The sequence below is a fragment of the Acanthisitta chloris genome, unplaced genomic scaffold (assembly GCF_000695815.1).
Source record: "Acanthisitta chloris isolate BGI_N310 unplaced genomic scaffold, ASM69581v1 scaffold42380, whole genome shotgun sequence".
Taxonomy (NCBI): Eukaryota; Metazoa; Chordata; class Aves; order Passeriformes; family Acanthisittidae; genus Acanthisitta; species Acanthisitta chloris.
Genome location: NW_008652993.1, coordinates 6,260 through 21,533, shown reverse-complemented (window position 1 = coordinate 21,533; position 15,274 = coordinate 6,260). Strand labels below are relative to the sequence as shown.

Sequence of the window (15,274 nt, the reverse complement as noted above, 5' to 3'; positions counted from 1 at the left end):
TTGCCAAAATCTATTTTTTCCTGTGGCACTTTGTGCAAGTCCAGACAATATCCATTTTTTAATGGATGTGACTTGCTGAAGATTTCAGCAGCTTTATTCAAATATACAGGCAAGTAAAATACTGAGAGTATGAGTCCAGGAATTATTTATGATGGGAGGTACTTTCAGGTGCTTTTTTAACTTTGTTTTGAAAGTCTTAAATCTTGTGGTGTACTTGTTTTTTATTAGTCTACTAAGATGTGTCATTTGTGCCTATCTGCATAGCATGTATTACATTGCTCCTGAGGTACTTCCCTGATAGTCACCTCGAGTGTTTTGTCTTTATCTCAGGAGACACTGTTCAGCTGTTTGCTGAGTATTACCGACCAAGTGTTGCTCCCATCTCTCTCTCTGATGGACTGCAATGCCTGCATGTCTGAAGAATTATGGGGAATGTTCAAAACATTTCCATACCAGTACCGGTGAGTAGAATAGTTTGTTTCCACTCTTTGGAATGGTCTGTTGAATTGTCAGTACTGAAATTGCTTTTCCTCTGTAATCGTTCAAGGTATCGTCTTTATGGGCAGTGGAAGAATGAAACATATAATAGTCACCCACTTCTCGTGAAAGTTAAAGCTCAAACCATAGACAGAGCCAAATACATCATGAAGTAAGTAGTCTAATCCCATAAGTAATTATCAGGTGTGATACAATGTATTGCATGTCTCCAATTGAAGGAAAAAACTCCATAAATACATTCCTCTTCTAATGACTCTGATTTCGCTGATAGTCCTTGTTCATGAAGTGTTTAATGTACTGTGGTTAAAAGCTGTCAAATAAGCAAGAATACAGACAAGTTTGTCCCCAACAAGCGTATTTAGTCTGTGAAAAATGCCCCATTAAATGATTTAAAACCTTTTCCATGGGTTCCATGACTGATCTGTGGCTAAATTAGATTTTTGGGAGAGATTGACAGCATCACGTGGTAGTTTGGTGTGTGGATTAGGTTCCACTGATAACTTCTGAATGTGAAGTGCTTGAAGTTGAAACTAGAGCACAGTGCATAGTAATCCAGGGACAGTGGGTTTGGTTGTACTGTCTGCATTTTATAGCATTATCCATTTCCAGTTCTTAGAGGAGTAATCTGAGAATTTCAAGGCTTTTTTCAAATGCCTCAAGAAGTCTGTGCTTAGATTTCTTCCAAACACATCTGCTAATGAGAATTTAATCTCTGCAACTAATAAACTGACTGGAACTAACCTGATGTTTAGTATTATTTTAGCTTGGCTATTGCAATAAGATATATTCTCTTTTACAGGCGTTTAACTAAGGAAAATGTGAAACCCTCCGGAAGACAAATTGGGAAGCTCAGCCACAGCAATCCTACCATTTTATTTGATTATGTATGTAGTTACATGTATTTGAATAGTATTTCATCTTAACGACAGATATTAAAATGTAGGAAGGGGCCTACAGTTCTAAGTTAATTATTTTTTTTTTTTACTTTTGCTGCAAAATTTAAAATATGATAGGTTTTTAGTAGTGCACAGGTCTGAGATAGTAAATATGAAAATAGCTCTTTATAACCAACTACACAGAAAAACTGCACCTATTTATTTGCAGGGGTAAAGTATTTGGTTTGAGATAGCTGAGATGAGCCTCAGGTACAGGGATGTGCTGATCGGGTTATACAGAACACAAATTCAGGTGAAGTTGCTCTGGACAGTTGTACATGTGCGTGGTGAAGATGGATCAGTGTCATTTCAAAGAAAACTTCAAGTTTGAAGTCTGAAATAGACCTGTGAAGTTGGGGAGGGTTTTCAAGAGTTCTTGGTGCTACCGAGTGCTCGAGAGGTGTAAGAGTATGTTGATGGAGCTCCACCTTAATCACAAATGTGACCTCAGGGTATTGATTTACCTGTTTTTAGATTGTGCTTGAAGCAACTAATACTGCAGTATGCACGCACATGTACATCATGTACCAAAGAGAACATACAGAGTTTGATTAAATACAGTTTACTTGGGATCTGTCATCACCTAGGTTCATGTTAGGATTTTTTTGAAGTAGTCTTTTATTATTGTAAGTAGCAACAGAAACTCCTGCTGCTAAGATTTAGTGCTCTTGAAAGATCTGAGGAAATCAGCTCAATGTTTTCTCAGTTTTGTTTGCTGATAATTGAAAAGAGGAAACCATTGTACAGAATTGTTTTTACATGTTAGAGGCATGTTGCATTGATACCTGTAAGTTACTAGATAGATAGTATTGGGGGCAGGGGGTACTTGGGACTTCAGGGTACATTCCAACCCCTTAAAATTCTGTGTTTCTATGATAATTGATGACATTGCCTATTCCTTTGACAGTGCTTTAGCACCTTCTGAAAAACGAGTTTCAAAGCATGTTTTGTATAGGTTTTGAAGACAAGCATTATTAAATGGTTTTATTGTGTGAAAGATAAGGACTGCAGTCCCTGCTCAGCTGAATATCTTTTGTAACTTTCAGATTTTATCCCAAATACAAAAATACGATAACTTGATAACTCCGGTGGTTGACTCGCTGAAATACCTCACCTCCCTGAACTACGATGTCTTGGCATGTATCCTTTACTGGAAATCAATGCCTTAGCTATTGATAAAGCTGCAGTTGTAGCCAGGTGAAATCTGTTGCCCGTGGGTGAAGGTTGTCTACTATTGTTTTCTGTTCTTGCTTTTTACTGGAAATTTTGAGGTTTGCAAATGCCTTTGCACTTTTAGTGCGTTACAGAGCCCTCTCTATTCATTCTTCCACACTACGAAAATTATTTTTTATTGTGAAGGCTCTTTACTGCTTTCACTGTGTTCTCAAAGGCATAGCAATCTTGTGAATAGGGAGGTAAATACTGCTTTTAAATTGCTATTTCTTTTATGGTTTCGTTTTTGTAATGCCATAACTGTATTAGTGGATCTCCAGCGTTGTGCTTGCTATACTTGCATGTCATGTTCATGTATTACAAATCGTGGAGCCAGAGAAACAGATCTGTGTAACTTCTGTTTTTGTAAGTTGATGAAAAATATTCTCTTTAACTCTACTGAAGATTGTATCATTGAAGCATTGGCAAATCCTGAGAAGGAGAGAATGAAGCATGATGACACTACAATCTCAAGCTGGCTGCAGAGTTAGTATTCTTGTTTGATTTATTACACTAATGTTTCAAATTCTTCACTCTCCCTATGATTTACAATACCATCGATCGTTATGATCAATAATTCACTTGCACCTGCCAGCTAATTTTTTTAAACAAAATGGGGAGCTGGCAACTTTAATCAATAGGAAATACTTTTTCTTTCTGTTGCAAAAGTGTGTGTATTGCTGATATTCCATAGGCACTTTGTTAATGTTTATTTAATGATTAGTATCTCCTGAGGTGCAGTCACAGCTGTTTCTCTCTGCTTTAGGTCTCGCTAGTTTTTGTGGAGCAGTTTTCCGAAAATACCCCATTGAACTTGCTGGTCTACTGCAGTATGTGGCCAACCAACTGAAAGCTGGGAAAAGGCAAGTCTGGCACAGCTGGTCTTTAAAAGTTCAATTTTTATGATGTATTGTTTGGGTGTTTGCTGATACATGGGCACTCGATGTAGTGGTTGCTTTAGTAGTGGTAAAACTCCATTCATAGTACCAGGAAGGTTAAGAAATTGAAAAAGCGGAAAGAATAATATCCTCTTTATTACATTAATTTTTCCTCTAGTAGTATAGCTGTGACATTTTTGAAGTACTGATTTTTCATCTCTAACATGTTTTAATAGTTTTCTTAACAGCTAACCAGACGTGGGGGGGAAAAAAACCCTGCCAGGCTGTAATTTTAGCACAGAAGTTACTGTACATTATTGCAAAAACAAGTGTCCATGATATAAAGGAGTGTGGCAGGAAAAATTGAGACTGTAACATTCTCACAGTGTCTTCTCTTAAATACTTTAATGGCAGTTGAATTGCTTCTTCAGATGTCACTGTTAGTCCTAACTCAAAAATACTTTTAAACAAGGTTTCAATTTGAATTTTCCTTTTGTCTTTCCATTGTCATCACTTAGTATTATTGTTTCATTTACTTATTGAATTTTAATTTTATCACATAGGTGAGTATCAGCTTTTTTCTATTAGTAATCCCCGTCAGTTACTGGAAGGCAGCTTAGCAATGGTGATAGCACAGTATGTTATTTTTAGGGTATTTTGTCGAGCAGTCTAGTTTTTTCCCCTTCCCTGCAATATAGACACTCAGGCTCATGTGCTCCCATGTCCCTAATTTTGTTTTGTTCTGGTGATGGTATAATCACGCTGAGCTACAGAGGGAGGGTAAGTAATGTTTATTGTCTTTGCCTAGAATTAAAACATCAAGTATTTTTTGGGGAAAAAAGAAAATCAGTTTAGTACTTGGGATCATAAAAATAAAATTGATTTACCACTATGGCCAGTTCCATAGGACTGCAGTATCCAGGTACTTGAATTGCACTCTATGCAGGTAATGCATAGTTCCTAGAGAGAAAACATATTTATGGTTGAAATAGCAAACAAAAATGCAAGCCATATAAATTATTTAAATATGAAACTTTGTTTTACAGCACTTAGGTCAGCCCTTTTTATAAGTAGGTCACACAAATTTCAGAAGTTACTGGGGAATATTACTGATTTGTGTGATTGTGATACAATTTACTGTTCTTTGGTTGAGGAAGAGTCACATCCTTACGGAATTCAGAGCAGGGAGTAAAGCCTGGTCTCTGGACAGGATGATTATTGGAGTGTTTTGTATATTCTGTGTTTTAAGTAAAAAATAATAATTTTCCATGTTTCCGAATAACCTCTCCAGACTAACCTCTAGTATGTTTGTAAGGCTGTGCACTATTCTAGAAACTTTTAATAAAATAAGAAATATTTCGTACTCATGAAATAACTGTATAGGTGCAGTTTGAAACGTGGAAAACTGCAAAAGGAGCAATAAACTTTGATATATTTGCTGATACTTAATAGCACCACATTCAGTATCATCTTCAAAAACAAGTTCTGAAAGGGTTCTGAGATCCAGTTGTTGAATGCCTGCATTGCTTTTACATACTAACATTTTACTTGGAATAAAGAAATCCTTGTGCTAAACATATTAGTTTCTTCAAAAAAGAATGAAAACGTTCTTCATTTCAACATGCAATGTAGCATTGCTTTGTGGTGTGTGTTGAATGTCATAGCTTCCATTTCTTAAACAAGTCTTGGTTTTACTCCACTTTTCTGTTCTCTATGCAGCTTTGATTTGCTCATTTTAAAAGAGGTAGTACAGAAAATGGCAGGGATAGAAATTACAGAAGAAATGACGATGGAGCAGTTGGAAGCCATGACTGGTGGAGAACAGCTGAAAGCTGAGGTGCGTTCATGTCAAATTTAATAATAGCTTTGCTTATTAATTCTGGCTCTTAAGACTGATTCATGAGCTCTGGCAGCATAGCTGAGAAATGTGTTGGTGATTTCATCAGAGAGCTTCCCACTCCATTGAGCTTACAGGCCAAGGCAGGCAGCCAAGACAGTGTACACGTGAGCCTTAATTGTTGTGCATCACAGCATTTCACAGTAAGGACAGCAGCCTTCACTCTCCCGTGTTCCTGACAGAGCTGTGAGTTACAGCAGCCAGTGAGTGTGTAGGTGGTGCAGCCCTGTGCTAGTCCTGCTCTGGGGGAGCATCTCCCTGGTCAGGGGAGTAACATCTTGAACCACTTTAGCAGCTGAAACTGTTTCAGCCTTGGGGTCAAAGAGTTTGTTGGGTCTGACTGAGAGTCAGCTCTGTAGGGAGTTGAATAGATAGACTTGGAACTAAAATCTACAATTCCTGTATTGAACAGAGAAGGTACTCTGCAGATCCCAGCAGACCTAGGTTTCAAATCATGTCATGATACCTGAGCTCAAATGTCACTGTTTACTGTGTACAAGATTAATTAATAGCATGCAAGACTAGTTAGTTTCTGATTCTTCTATACATACATTGCAGTAAAGGATCCAGAGAGTTTTACTGATGGGCAGGAGACTGTGCTGTTGTTAGTTCATCAGTATTCCTGCAGTCAGAAGCACATATACTTTCCTTTTTTGATGCACTATTTCCAAACTTGGGGAACTTTTTCTGTGCTATGCAGGGTGGATACTTTGGCCAAATCAGGAACACAAAAAAATCATCTCAGAGATTAAAAGATGCATTATTGGACCATGATCTTGCCCTCCCCCTGTGCCTGCTTATGGCTCAGCAGAGAAACGGCGTGATCTTTCAGGAGGGAGGAGAAAAACATCTGAAGCTGGTGGGAAAACTGTATGATCAGGCAAGTGAAAACACTTGTATGTTTAAGAGCCCCTCCTTTTCTTTGGTAACTTCTGTTGTCTCAGCACAATATACAAGAATTCAGCACGTAAATCAGACTATATAAGAGTTACTGTGTAAGAATTGAGCACAATAAACGCGAATATATAAGAATTCTAAAATTAACTGCAATGGTTGAATTATTAAAATACATGGGTATATTAAATATATGTTACATTGGCAAGTGACTTCTGAGTAAAAGATTAAAACATCCTTTGTCATAAAAAGTTAAATTCATGTTTCCTAAGTTGTCTGTCATGTGTTTCTGATCTTACTTTGATAGTGGAAATTTTATTTGAAAGAATTCTTGTGCTGCCTTAGGCAGTAGGAAGTAGTTGCATTCCATTCTGGTGGAAGAGAATGCTCTTACAGTTCTGCTGGATTCCGTAGGGTGGCTTTTTGTTTTGGCTTGTTGTTCTTCCTCCATAAGAAAATTCTTGCTTTACTATGTGGTGTGAAAGTTCTTAAGAAGGAACCAAATAATCCTGTTTGCTAACTTTCTCCATCTTTCCCTTGCAGTGCCATGACACGCTGGTACAGTTTGGGGGTTTTTTAGCATCCAATCTAAGCACGGAGGATTACATTAAGCGAGTGCCTTCTATTGATGTTCTCTGTAACGAGTTTCACACACCTCATGATGCTGCATTTTTCCTCTCCAGACCCATGTATGCACACCACATTTCAGTGAGTACAGCTCTTCCATTTGTCAGCTACTAGTGCTGCTATGTGTTACTAGTACATGTGTTAGGTTCTGGCTGAAGTTTCTTTGCTAAATAAAACTTGCAAAGTTTTATGAGTAGAGTTAGAAATAGAAGCTGTGGGCTGGAACAGGTTGTCCTTAATCTTCTCAGAAAATAGGGCCCATGTGTCAGCTTTCACACAATTGGCAGGAGTTGTAGCTAATGAAGTCACCTCTTCTGATGTCTCAGGTTATCAGTAGGAGTTCTCTGCCTCCCTGTTCCCCCAAATGTGTGAGTTGGTATGCAGGTGTTTTAGATGGATTTTTGCTGTGGAGGAAGGTGTTGCAGCTGCCAAATGGTGTGGTATCTCAGGAAGTGTCAGAAATAAATTTGTCCCTGCGTGAAAAGTGTAATATGGAGAGCAGTTTTTACTTGGTGTAGTATAATGTGTTACTATAACAACAGGTAACAGCATCAGTGAAGAAAGATAAATCCATCCAATATGGATGAATACTAAAAGTTCTGTGTGATGTTCTTCAGTGCTTTATGTACATAAATGATATTTCATGTGTGGAAATGTTATATAGAAAGGTTTCTGAGAAAAAAATCTATTGTTAAGTTTAAATTATATTGTTTGTGTATAAAGATTACAGTTTTTTATTTTTCATTTGTTTTAATCCACAGTCAAAGTATGATGAACTAAAAAAAGCTGAGAAGGGAAATAAACAGCAGCACAAAGTTCACAAATATATTACATCATGTGAGCTGGTGATGGCTCCTGTTCATGAAGCTGTGATTTCTCTGCACCTGCCCAAAGTCTGGGATGACATCAGCCCTCAGTTCTATGCTACATTCTGGTCTTTGACAATGTATGACCTTGCTGTCCCCCATGGCAGCTATGACAGAGAAGTCAATAAACTTAAAGTCCAGATGAAAGCCATAGATGACAATCAGGAAATGGTATGTTGATAGAATTTTGTGGTCCATTTTAAACTTTATAACTATGACAGACTTTTTTTTTTTACCCTGAAGTATTATATTGAAGTATATTAGTTTTGGAAGGTTTTGTCACCTGGTTCCTCCATTCTGATGTGTCACATTCACATAATTTGGATTGACTTTACTTGATAATTCCCACATTATAAGTACCAATGACTCCACTCAGTGAAAATTACTGGAAAATCTGTTTCAGAAAGCAGTCCTTGACACCTCTATCTGTGGTTTATCTGTTGACTTTTGTCATCACTTTAGTCAGCCAGTGTTCATAAAATCAGTTGATTACTAGGGCAGAACATCATTTAGTGAAATGGAAAGTTTTTCAGGTATTCAGGTGTTGTCAGGAATGTAACTGCTGTCTTTACCAAGTGTTAATATGATACTAAGCAAGTTGCACTGACATTTTGTAGCCTCCAAATAAAAAGAAAAAAGAAAAAGAACGTTGCACAGCTCTGCAGGACAAGCTCCTTGAAGAGGAGAAGAAGCAGTTGGAGCATGTGCAGAGGGTTCTACAGAGACTGAAACTAGAGAAGGATAACTGGCTTCTGGCAAGTAAGTGTGTGTAGGGGAAATGCTGTGGATATTTTCATAGTCATCACTGTCCCCAGAACTTGCTTGTGCTAATACTCTTAATGTTGATTTGAAAATTTGATCTCTTTATATGTTGAGGCCTGTTAGCAAGGTAAATTTTTCTTTAGATTGTAATGTGTCTTTGATGCAAATTCTGAGTACCTGGTTATCAGAGAGATGTTTTGTTTGTTCCTTCCAGCATCAAGACCTTTTAAATGTTGCATTAATTTGGGAAATAAGTAAGACATTGACTAATTCAGTGGAAAGTTGTAACTGCAAGCTGGCTTGTATTTCCTAACTGCAGTTAGAATGCTGCAAAGTTAGGATAATTGCTACATTGCAAGAAATAGGCATGTAAAGTCTCAATGAGTGGTTTGAGTTAATGTATTTTGTTTGACTCCTGTGATTAGGAGCAGTATAGCAGTGTTTGGGTGGTAGCATAAACCTTGTTCCAATGACAAGATAAGTATTGTGCCTAGCAGCACCATGCAGTGAAACAGCATGCACATGTTTCATATGGCAGATCTGCAGGAGACAGAACCAAGTTTTTTCTCCTACAAAGCCTCTGTAATGTTTCATGTTGATTGTGAACTCTGCTGGTATGGTTAATCTGAAATGTTTTTCTCTGGTCAGTTTTCTTCTCTGGATGAATTTTCAGTTTGTAACTGGAAGTAGTTCGTCTGTCCCAGGAAGCCTAGCATAATCCAGTGGAAAAGAGTTTTATTGCCTGACTCCTGTAAGATCCACCCAACTGATTTAATGAAGAAACATTGACAGTTAAATCAAGAGAAGTTATTCCCTGTAAATATTTAATGTACTGGTGTGGACAGCGAATGAGCTACGTGAAATTACTGGTTGAAAAATTACTGCCTGACTGAAGCTTGGTCTAGAGCTGACTTGGTAAATTTGTCTGCTTAAGGAAGCACCCTGAAGGGTGCAGAAAACTGTTTCCTCGGTAGATATGACCTGTATATAAACATATGCTCTCAATAATAGAACCATTTGTGGGATCCTGGGAATAGCTTATTGTTGGCTCTTGAGTGCTCAGGCTTCAACTGCAAGAAGTTTCCCAGCATTGTATCCAGAGACAAACTTACTTTTCCAGCAGTTTCCCCAGTGAAAGAAATAATCTGTAATTGTGCTGTATGAGGAAATTGAACAGCACATCCACTGTAGTAGTGAGGTTTTCATTACTTCTAAAAATTATTAGTATTTTTTTAAGACTGCCTTCTTGTGTAGAAACTTCTGGTAGTGTGTTTGTATCACTAAGAACAGATTGACTTTTGGCAGAATAAGTAGACTGGTAGCTTTAACAATCAGCTGTTGCTTTTGAAGTAACACACACTTGAATGCCCTATGAATTAAGCTTCTCTTGGTTTATTTTTTTTAAACTGTCAAAGGTTTGTTGCATCCTTTGAGGAGTAGATGCTAAAATGATTCAACATAAAATTTTTAGTCAAGTAAAAACTGACAGTCCTTTCTTAAAGGAGCTTTATTCCATGAGCATCACAGAATTGAAGCAAGTAAATCCTGGCTGTTACGACTTGTGGCCTGTGCAAAACCACCAGTTGCCCTCATGAGATTCATGACTGTTCCTTTGAAGGCATATGCTTGCAGTCTTCAGTTCTGTGCTTTTACCTGTGTGTTTATTTTCTTCCAACCTTCCTTTTGTGCTCTACATCCCTCCCAGCTTATTTTTGTGCTTCTTGTTGCCATGGGACCAGTTTGGGTATGTGTTTGGCTGTTGAGTTTACCAAGCAGTGGTTGGTCAGAAGGAAATGGGTAAATACTGATCATACAGTGCGATCTTTGACTCCGTGCTAGAATGAAACTTTGACAACTCGTGTATATTGGGGTGGTGTTTTACTAAAGGCTGTTCCTCTAAATTCTTCTAATTGTTTGATTGGAAAAATGATTGTTAGTGAATTGTATATAGCCAACATGTCCTTACATTTCTAAGGAAACTGAGCTGAAAGTCAGTCCCACCTAGAAAGGAGAAAACAGGTGTTCTAGGGAAATAGGTGTGTTCTGCTTGCTAAATGTGCACAATTTGAGCAGGAGAAGTGTACTGAAGCTTTTCCAGAACCTGTTTTTCCTCCATTGCATAATAGAAGAATTTTCCCATAAGAACATAATATTTGCTATAATCACCCTGCTACTCTCCTCCCATCCTCAAGTGGTTACACTTTCTTTGACTTTTTCTGATCAGTGCCAAAGGTTTGTCTGGAACACAAGTGGCCAAATTTACAAACACCAGAGTATGGATGTGTGGTACTGAACTTCATGGGAAAAGAGTAGTTGAGTGTTAACCCATTAACTTTTTCCTTTCTTTTTTTCCCTTTCAACTTCTTTGATTTTTGAAGAATCTACCAAAAACGAGACTATCACAAAATTTTTGCAGTTGTGTATATTTCCTCGATGCATTTTTTCGGCAATTGATGCTGTTTACTGTGCTCACTTTGTTGAACTGGTGCATCAGCAGAAAACACCCAACTTCTCCACACTTCTCTGCTATGACCGTGTAAGTAGCTACAACTGTGTGTGTATGTACATAATTACCACTACGAGCATGCAAGACTAGTGTCTCCCCTGTCTCCCAAAAGAGGTAAACCCAATCATTACTTATGTTTAATTCTAGAATCTGTGATAATCAGAAGTTCACTTGTGTACTTTAGATCTTACAAGCCAAGTTTTCTTAAAGCCTTCAGGGGGTTATTTTCGAGAAATGTCATTTCTGGTTTACCGTAATGAGCCTAGAATTTAAGAGCAAAGTCATTAGCAGTCATAGGAATTACATTCCAGTTTTGCAACTTTCAAGTAGTCTGCATTTCCACAGCCTCCTCTAGCACTCCCATATTTTAACTGTGTGTGCCCTACAACACTTTCCTTAGGCTTGTGCCCCATGAACAACGTCCTTGGGCCCCTTCTGACCCTGATAATGGTACCAGAGATGGTGGTAATTTGTGTCACTGCTGAGGCATGGAAAACAACTCCATGGTAATGTGGAGCGTACTTCTGGGTTTGTAGGTCAAACAGGGCAGTTGGAGGAGGCATTTGCTCGGGCTGTTCTCTCTGTTCATAGAGCCATACTTTTTCTTTCGTGGGTGAAAAAGGTGGAGAACATAAATGGAGGAGTCTTGAAGGATGCATTTGGCTCCAACAGTACCAGCTGACTGTACTGTTCTGGGGTGTCAGAACTCTTCTGGCACTTACTGCTATAAGCAGTCAAATTATTGTGTTAGTGCATCGTCTGTACAGTCTAGTAGCCATGATAGGGTTGGACTTGATGGTCTTGGAGGTGTTTTCCAACGTGGTTGAATCCATGAAGTCTGTATCTGCTCTGGGCCCAAAAGAGCATTCCTACTCAATTAGGAGCCACATCTGATGGACCTGTACAGGTCAGGAAGAAAGTATTTTTGCAGCAGCTTGGCTAGGTGTTTACATCTACCTGCTCAAGTAATCATTAATTTGAAAACAAAACAGTTACGTGTCAGTGATGACACTTGAACTATGGAAAACTGTGTCAGCAGCAGTTGCATAACGAAGGTTTGAAAACAAACAGAATATTTTATAAGCAACCTCTGTTATATTTAGAAACTAGCTTAGTGGTGGTTTAGATGAGAGAAATTTTTAGTTCTTGTTGGGTTTTGTCCCTCTTGTAATTCAATAAAGTCACAGTAACATTTTATTGCTCTATTCACAGGTTTTCTCTGATATTATATATACAGTTGCAAGTTGCACTGAAAATGAAGCCAGTAGATACGGCAGGTTTTTGTGCTGTATGCTGGAGACTGTGACTCGATGGCACAGTGACAGAGTCATATATGAAAAGGTATGTGAAATTATTAAAATTAGCTTTCTCATTAGAATATGTAGTGGCCACTTGTAGTTGAACCCAATAAAAATGGATTTGAAAACAGTGTGAGTGGATTTTTTGATGGTGTAATCATAGAATTGACTTTCTGTAATTAATGTAATTTTAATAGAAATAATTTTGTATAGTGTTAAACATATATTGGTTAAAAAAAATCTTCCATTTCTGATTTTCTCATAGCTTGTCCTGAAGATAATTTAGGGAGCATATGGAAACTCCCCTAGTACTCCTTGTAAAAGTTAGTTAAATTATAAGTAATCTTTTCTCTCACCCACAAGTAAAATTTCGGCATAAATAGTTTTAAAAGAAGTATGTGTGTCAGTCTTGTAAAGTGTGATCATGTCTTAGACTTCAGAATTTGGAATTACTGGGTTTGTTTCCCACAAAATAATTCTTTTCTTTCACATCTAGGAATGTGGCAACTATCCAGGATTCCTGACTATATTACGGGCAACTGGATTTGATGGTGGAAATAAGGCTGATCAGTTGGATTATGAGAATTTTAGGCACGTGGTACACAAATGGCACTATAAATTAACTAAGGTAAATAGAGATGCCAAAAAACTTAGGGTTTTGGAAGCTTTAATAAAAAACCTTAACTTGATTAGACTTGTTTTGTGGTTTAGGCTTCTGTGCACTGCCTGGAAACAGGTGAATATACACATATCAGAAATATCCTGATTGTGCTGACCAAGATCCTTCCATGGTATCCAAAAGTGCTGAACCTGGGTCAAGCCTTGGAAAGAAGAGTACATAAGATATGTCAGGAAGAGAAAGAGAAGAGACCTGATCTATATGCATTGGCTATGGGGTAACAACAACTTACTTTAAGAAAGTGGTTAAAAGTGGATCATGAAAGGCCTCTAAAGACTCGGAACTGTTACAGTCCTAACATTTGATTTTTACCTTATCACAGAAGATTTCGCTATCCTGCATCTCGGTGCTGGCAGTGTGAATGAAAACATTCATTTTGTGCTGGATGATCACTAATTCCCTTTACAAGACTCTAGCAAAACACTTTAAATAGTAAAGATTTCCACCCACAGGAGGATAGCTTAATTTTAGAGAAATAGTATAGCAGCAAGGAGATAGGAGGGATAGTACAATGAAGAAAGCCAAGGGCAATTGCTGCAAGATTTCTTAGATTTTGGAAGTTTACATGATTCTAAAATGCTTAGTTACATGTTCCATCTTTCTGTGGTGAATGTGGAATCATCCTTGTACGCTTGAGGGACAGTTCAGGGTGCCCTAACAGTTGCAAGTTTTGTCAGGAGGCAGTTTGGCCTGTGTGTTTGGCAGGTGTGTGTGTGTGTGGTGGTGAAGAGGGTGTGCAAGTAGGGCTTCTTCCGGTGTCTAGTGGGTTTGTTTGTTTTTCTTTTGAGCTCATCAATAAAGGGGGAAGAAACTGCATATCAGTTAGGAAAAACTGTGAAATAAATAACAGATGAACTGTTAGATTAGATCCTCATTTAAGATTCAACCCATGTTTTGCTTTATGTTTGTGCATATTTAACAATCTGTGCGACTTGCAGCTATTCTGGACAGTTGAAAAGTAGGAAGCCTTTCATGATACCTGAAAATGAATTTCACCACAAAGACCCACCTGCCAGGAATGCTGTACCTGCAACAGTACAAAATGGGCCAGGTGGTGCTGGGATGTCTACGTCTCTCACAATAAATACAGTCAGACTGGAAGAGGGCACTACTGAGGAGACTGGTAAACACTCCTTTATTATATGTTGGTTTGTTAGTAAGGTCTTTCTGACATTACAGGCTTCTCTCTCAAAATTTGTCTCATTGAGCTGAAAAAGAAAAAAAATCACAAATGTGGTGCTAAATAGTGTCAGTGTGTGTTCTTTATTTTCACTTGGCTTTGGGAGAGGGTGTTTTGCATTTAATTGTTTATTTTAGCTGTTAGTTGCTACTTGTGTAGCTACTTGTTTTATTTTAACCAATGGGATGTGTATGAACTTGTTGAAAGAAAGCTGTTCTCTTTCTTTTTTAAACAGATAAACTAAAGGAGAAGTCTCAGGGTGTGGTGAAAGTTATTAATAAAACTGTCAACGCTACACCGAAGGTGACAACAAGCAATGGAAATAGTGCATCTAATAGGTGAGAAAATTGTTGTTACACATTCTCTATTTTCTTCCTTCAAAGCCACAGAACTATACTTGAAAATGACCTGCCTTTTATTTTTACTTTTGGGTTCTCTATAAATTGTTTCCATTTCTTGAGAGTTTAATAAATGTGGTTATTTCTGTCAAAATACACAGCTCTCCTGATCTGACACTGCTGTTAAATACATTCCATTTTAGCTAAATCAAGATAGAACAAGTGAGAACATTTGCTTGTCGCTGTTCTGATAAAGAAACAGCAAATGTGAAGTCTTTCAGTGACTGCTTCAGGAAATCCTGTGAAACCATTATGAGTAAAACTTCTGTGATAAAACTTGAGCTGTGTTTTGTATGCTTGTTAATTGGCCTTTTTGGTTTCAATGCAGCAAAATTATTAAAGAGAAAGATGATAAAGAAAAAAGCGGGAAGGAAAAAGATAAAGAAAAAAAAGACAAGACTCCAGCTGCCACTCCGGAGATGAAGGCACTTGGGAAGGACTGTGAAACCATTATGAGTAAAACTTCTGTGATAAAACTTGAGCTGTGTTTTGTATGCTTGTTAATTGGCCTTTTTGGTTTCAATGCAGCAAAATTATTAAAGAGAAAGATGATAAAGAAAAAAGCGGGAAGGAAAAAGATAAAGAAAAAAAAGACAAGACTCCAGCTGCCACTCCGGAGATGAAGGCACTTGGGAAGGAAAGAT

General features: G+C 37.8%; 1 protein-coding gene across 1 annotated transcript in view; it reads left to right on the top strand.

The window, feature by feature from the left end:
• The window catches only part of THOC2 (THO complex 2), a 36,308-nt gene that overhangs the window by 18,223 nt on the left and 2,811 nt on the right, over positions 1 to 15,274 (top strand). Inside the window, exons 14-31 of the mRNA XM_009079038.1 lie at positions 331 to 461; positions 548 to 649; positions 1,298 to 1,382; positions 2,480 to 2,573; positions 3,051 to 3,131; positions 3,412 to 3,508; positions 5,243 to 5,360; positions 6,121 to 6,300; positions 6,858 to 7,022; positions 7,703 to 7,978; positions 8,425 to 8,566; positions 10,948 to 11,105; positions 12,288 to 12,416; positions 12,870 to 13,001; positions 13,085 to 13,269; positions 13,991 to 14,175; positions 14,468 to 14,570; positions 15,159 to 15,274. The exon at positions 15,159 to 15,274 is cut by the window's right edge and continues 321 nt beyond it. Of these exons, the coding sequence (XP_009077286.1) occupies positions 331 to 461; positions 548 to 649; positions 1,298 to 1,382; positions 2,480 to 2,573; positions 3,051 to 3,131; positions 3,412 to 3,508; positions 5,243 to 5,360; positions 6,121 to 6,300; positions 6,858 to 7,022; positions 7,703 to 7,978; positions 8,425 to 8,566; positions 10,948 to 11,105; positions 12,288 to 12,416; positions 12,870 to 13,001; positions 13,085 to 13,269; positions 13,991 to 14,175; positions 14,468 to 14,570; positions 15,159 to 15,274 (2,479 nt within the window). The remainder of the gene's footprint in view (positions 1 to 330; positions 462 to 547; positions 650 to 1,297; positions 1,383 to 2,479; positions 2,574 to 3,050; positions 3,132 to 3,411; positions 3,509 to 5,242; positions 5,361 to 6,120; positions 6,301 to 6,857; positions 7,023 to 7,702; positions 7,979 to 8,424; positions 8,567 to 10,947; positions 11,106 to 12,287; positions 12,417 to 12,869; positions 13,002 to 13,084; positions 13,270 to 13,990; positions 14,176 to 14,467; positions 14,571 to 15,158) is intronic.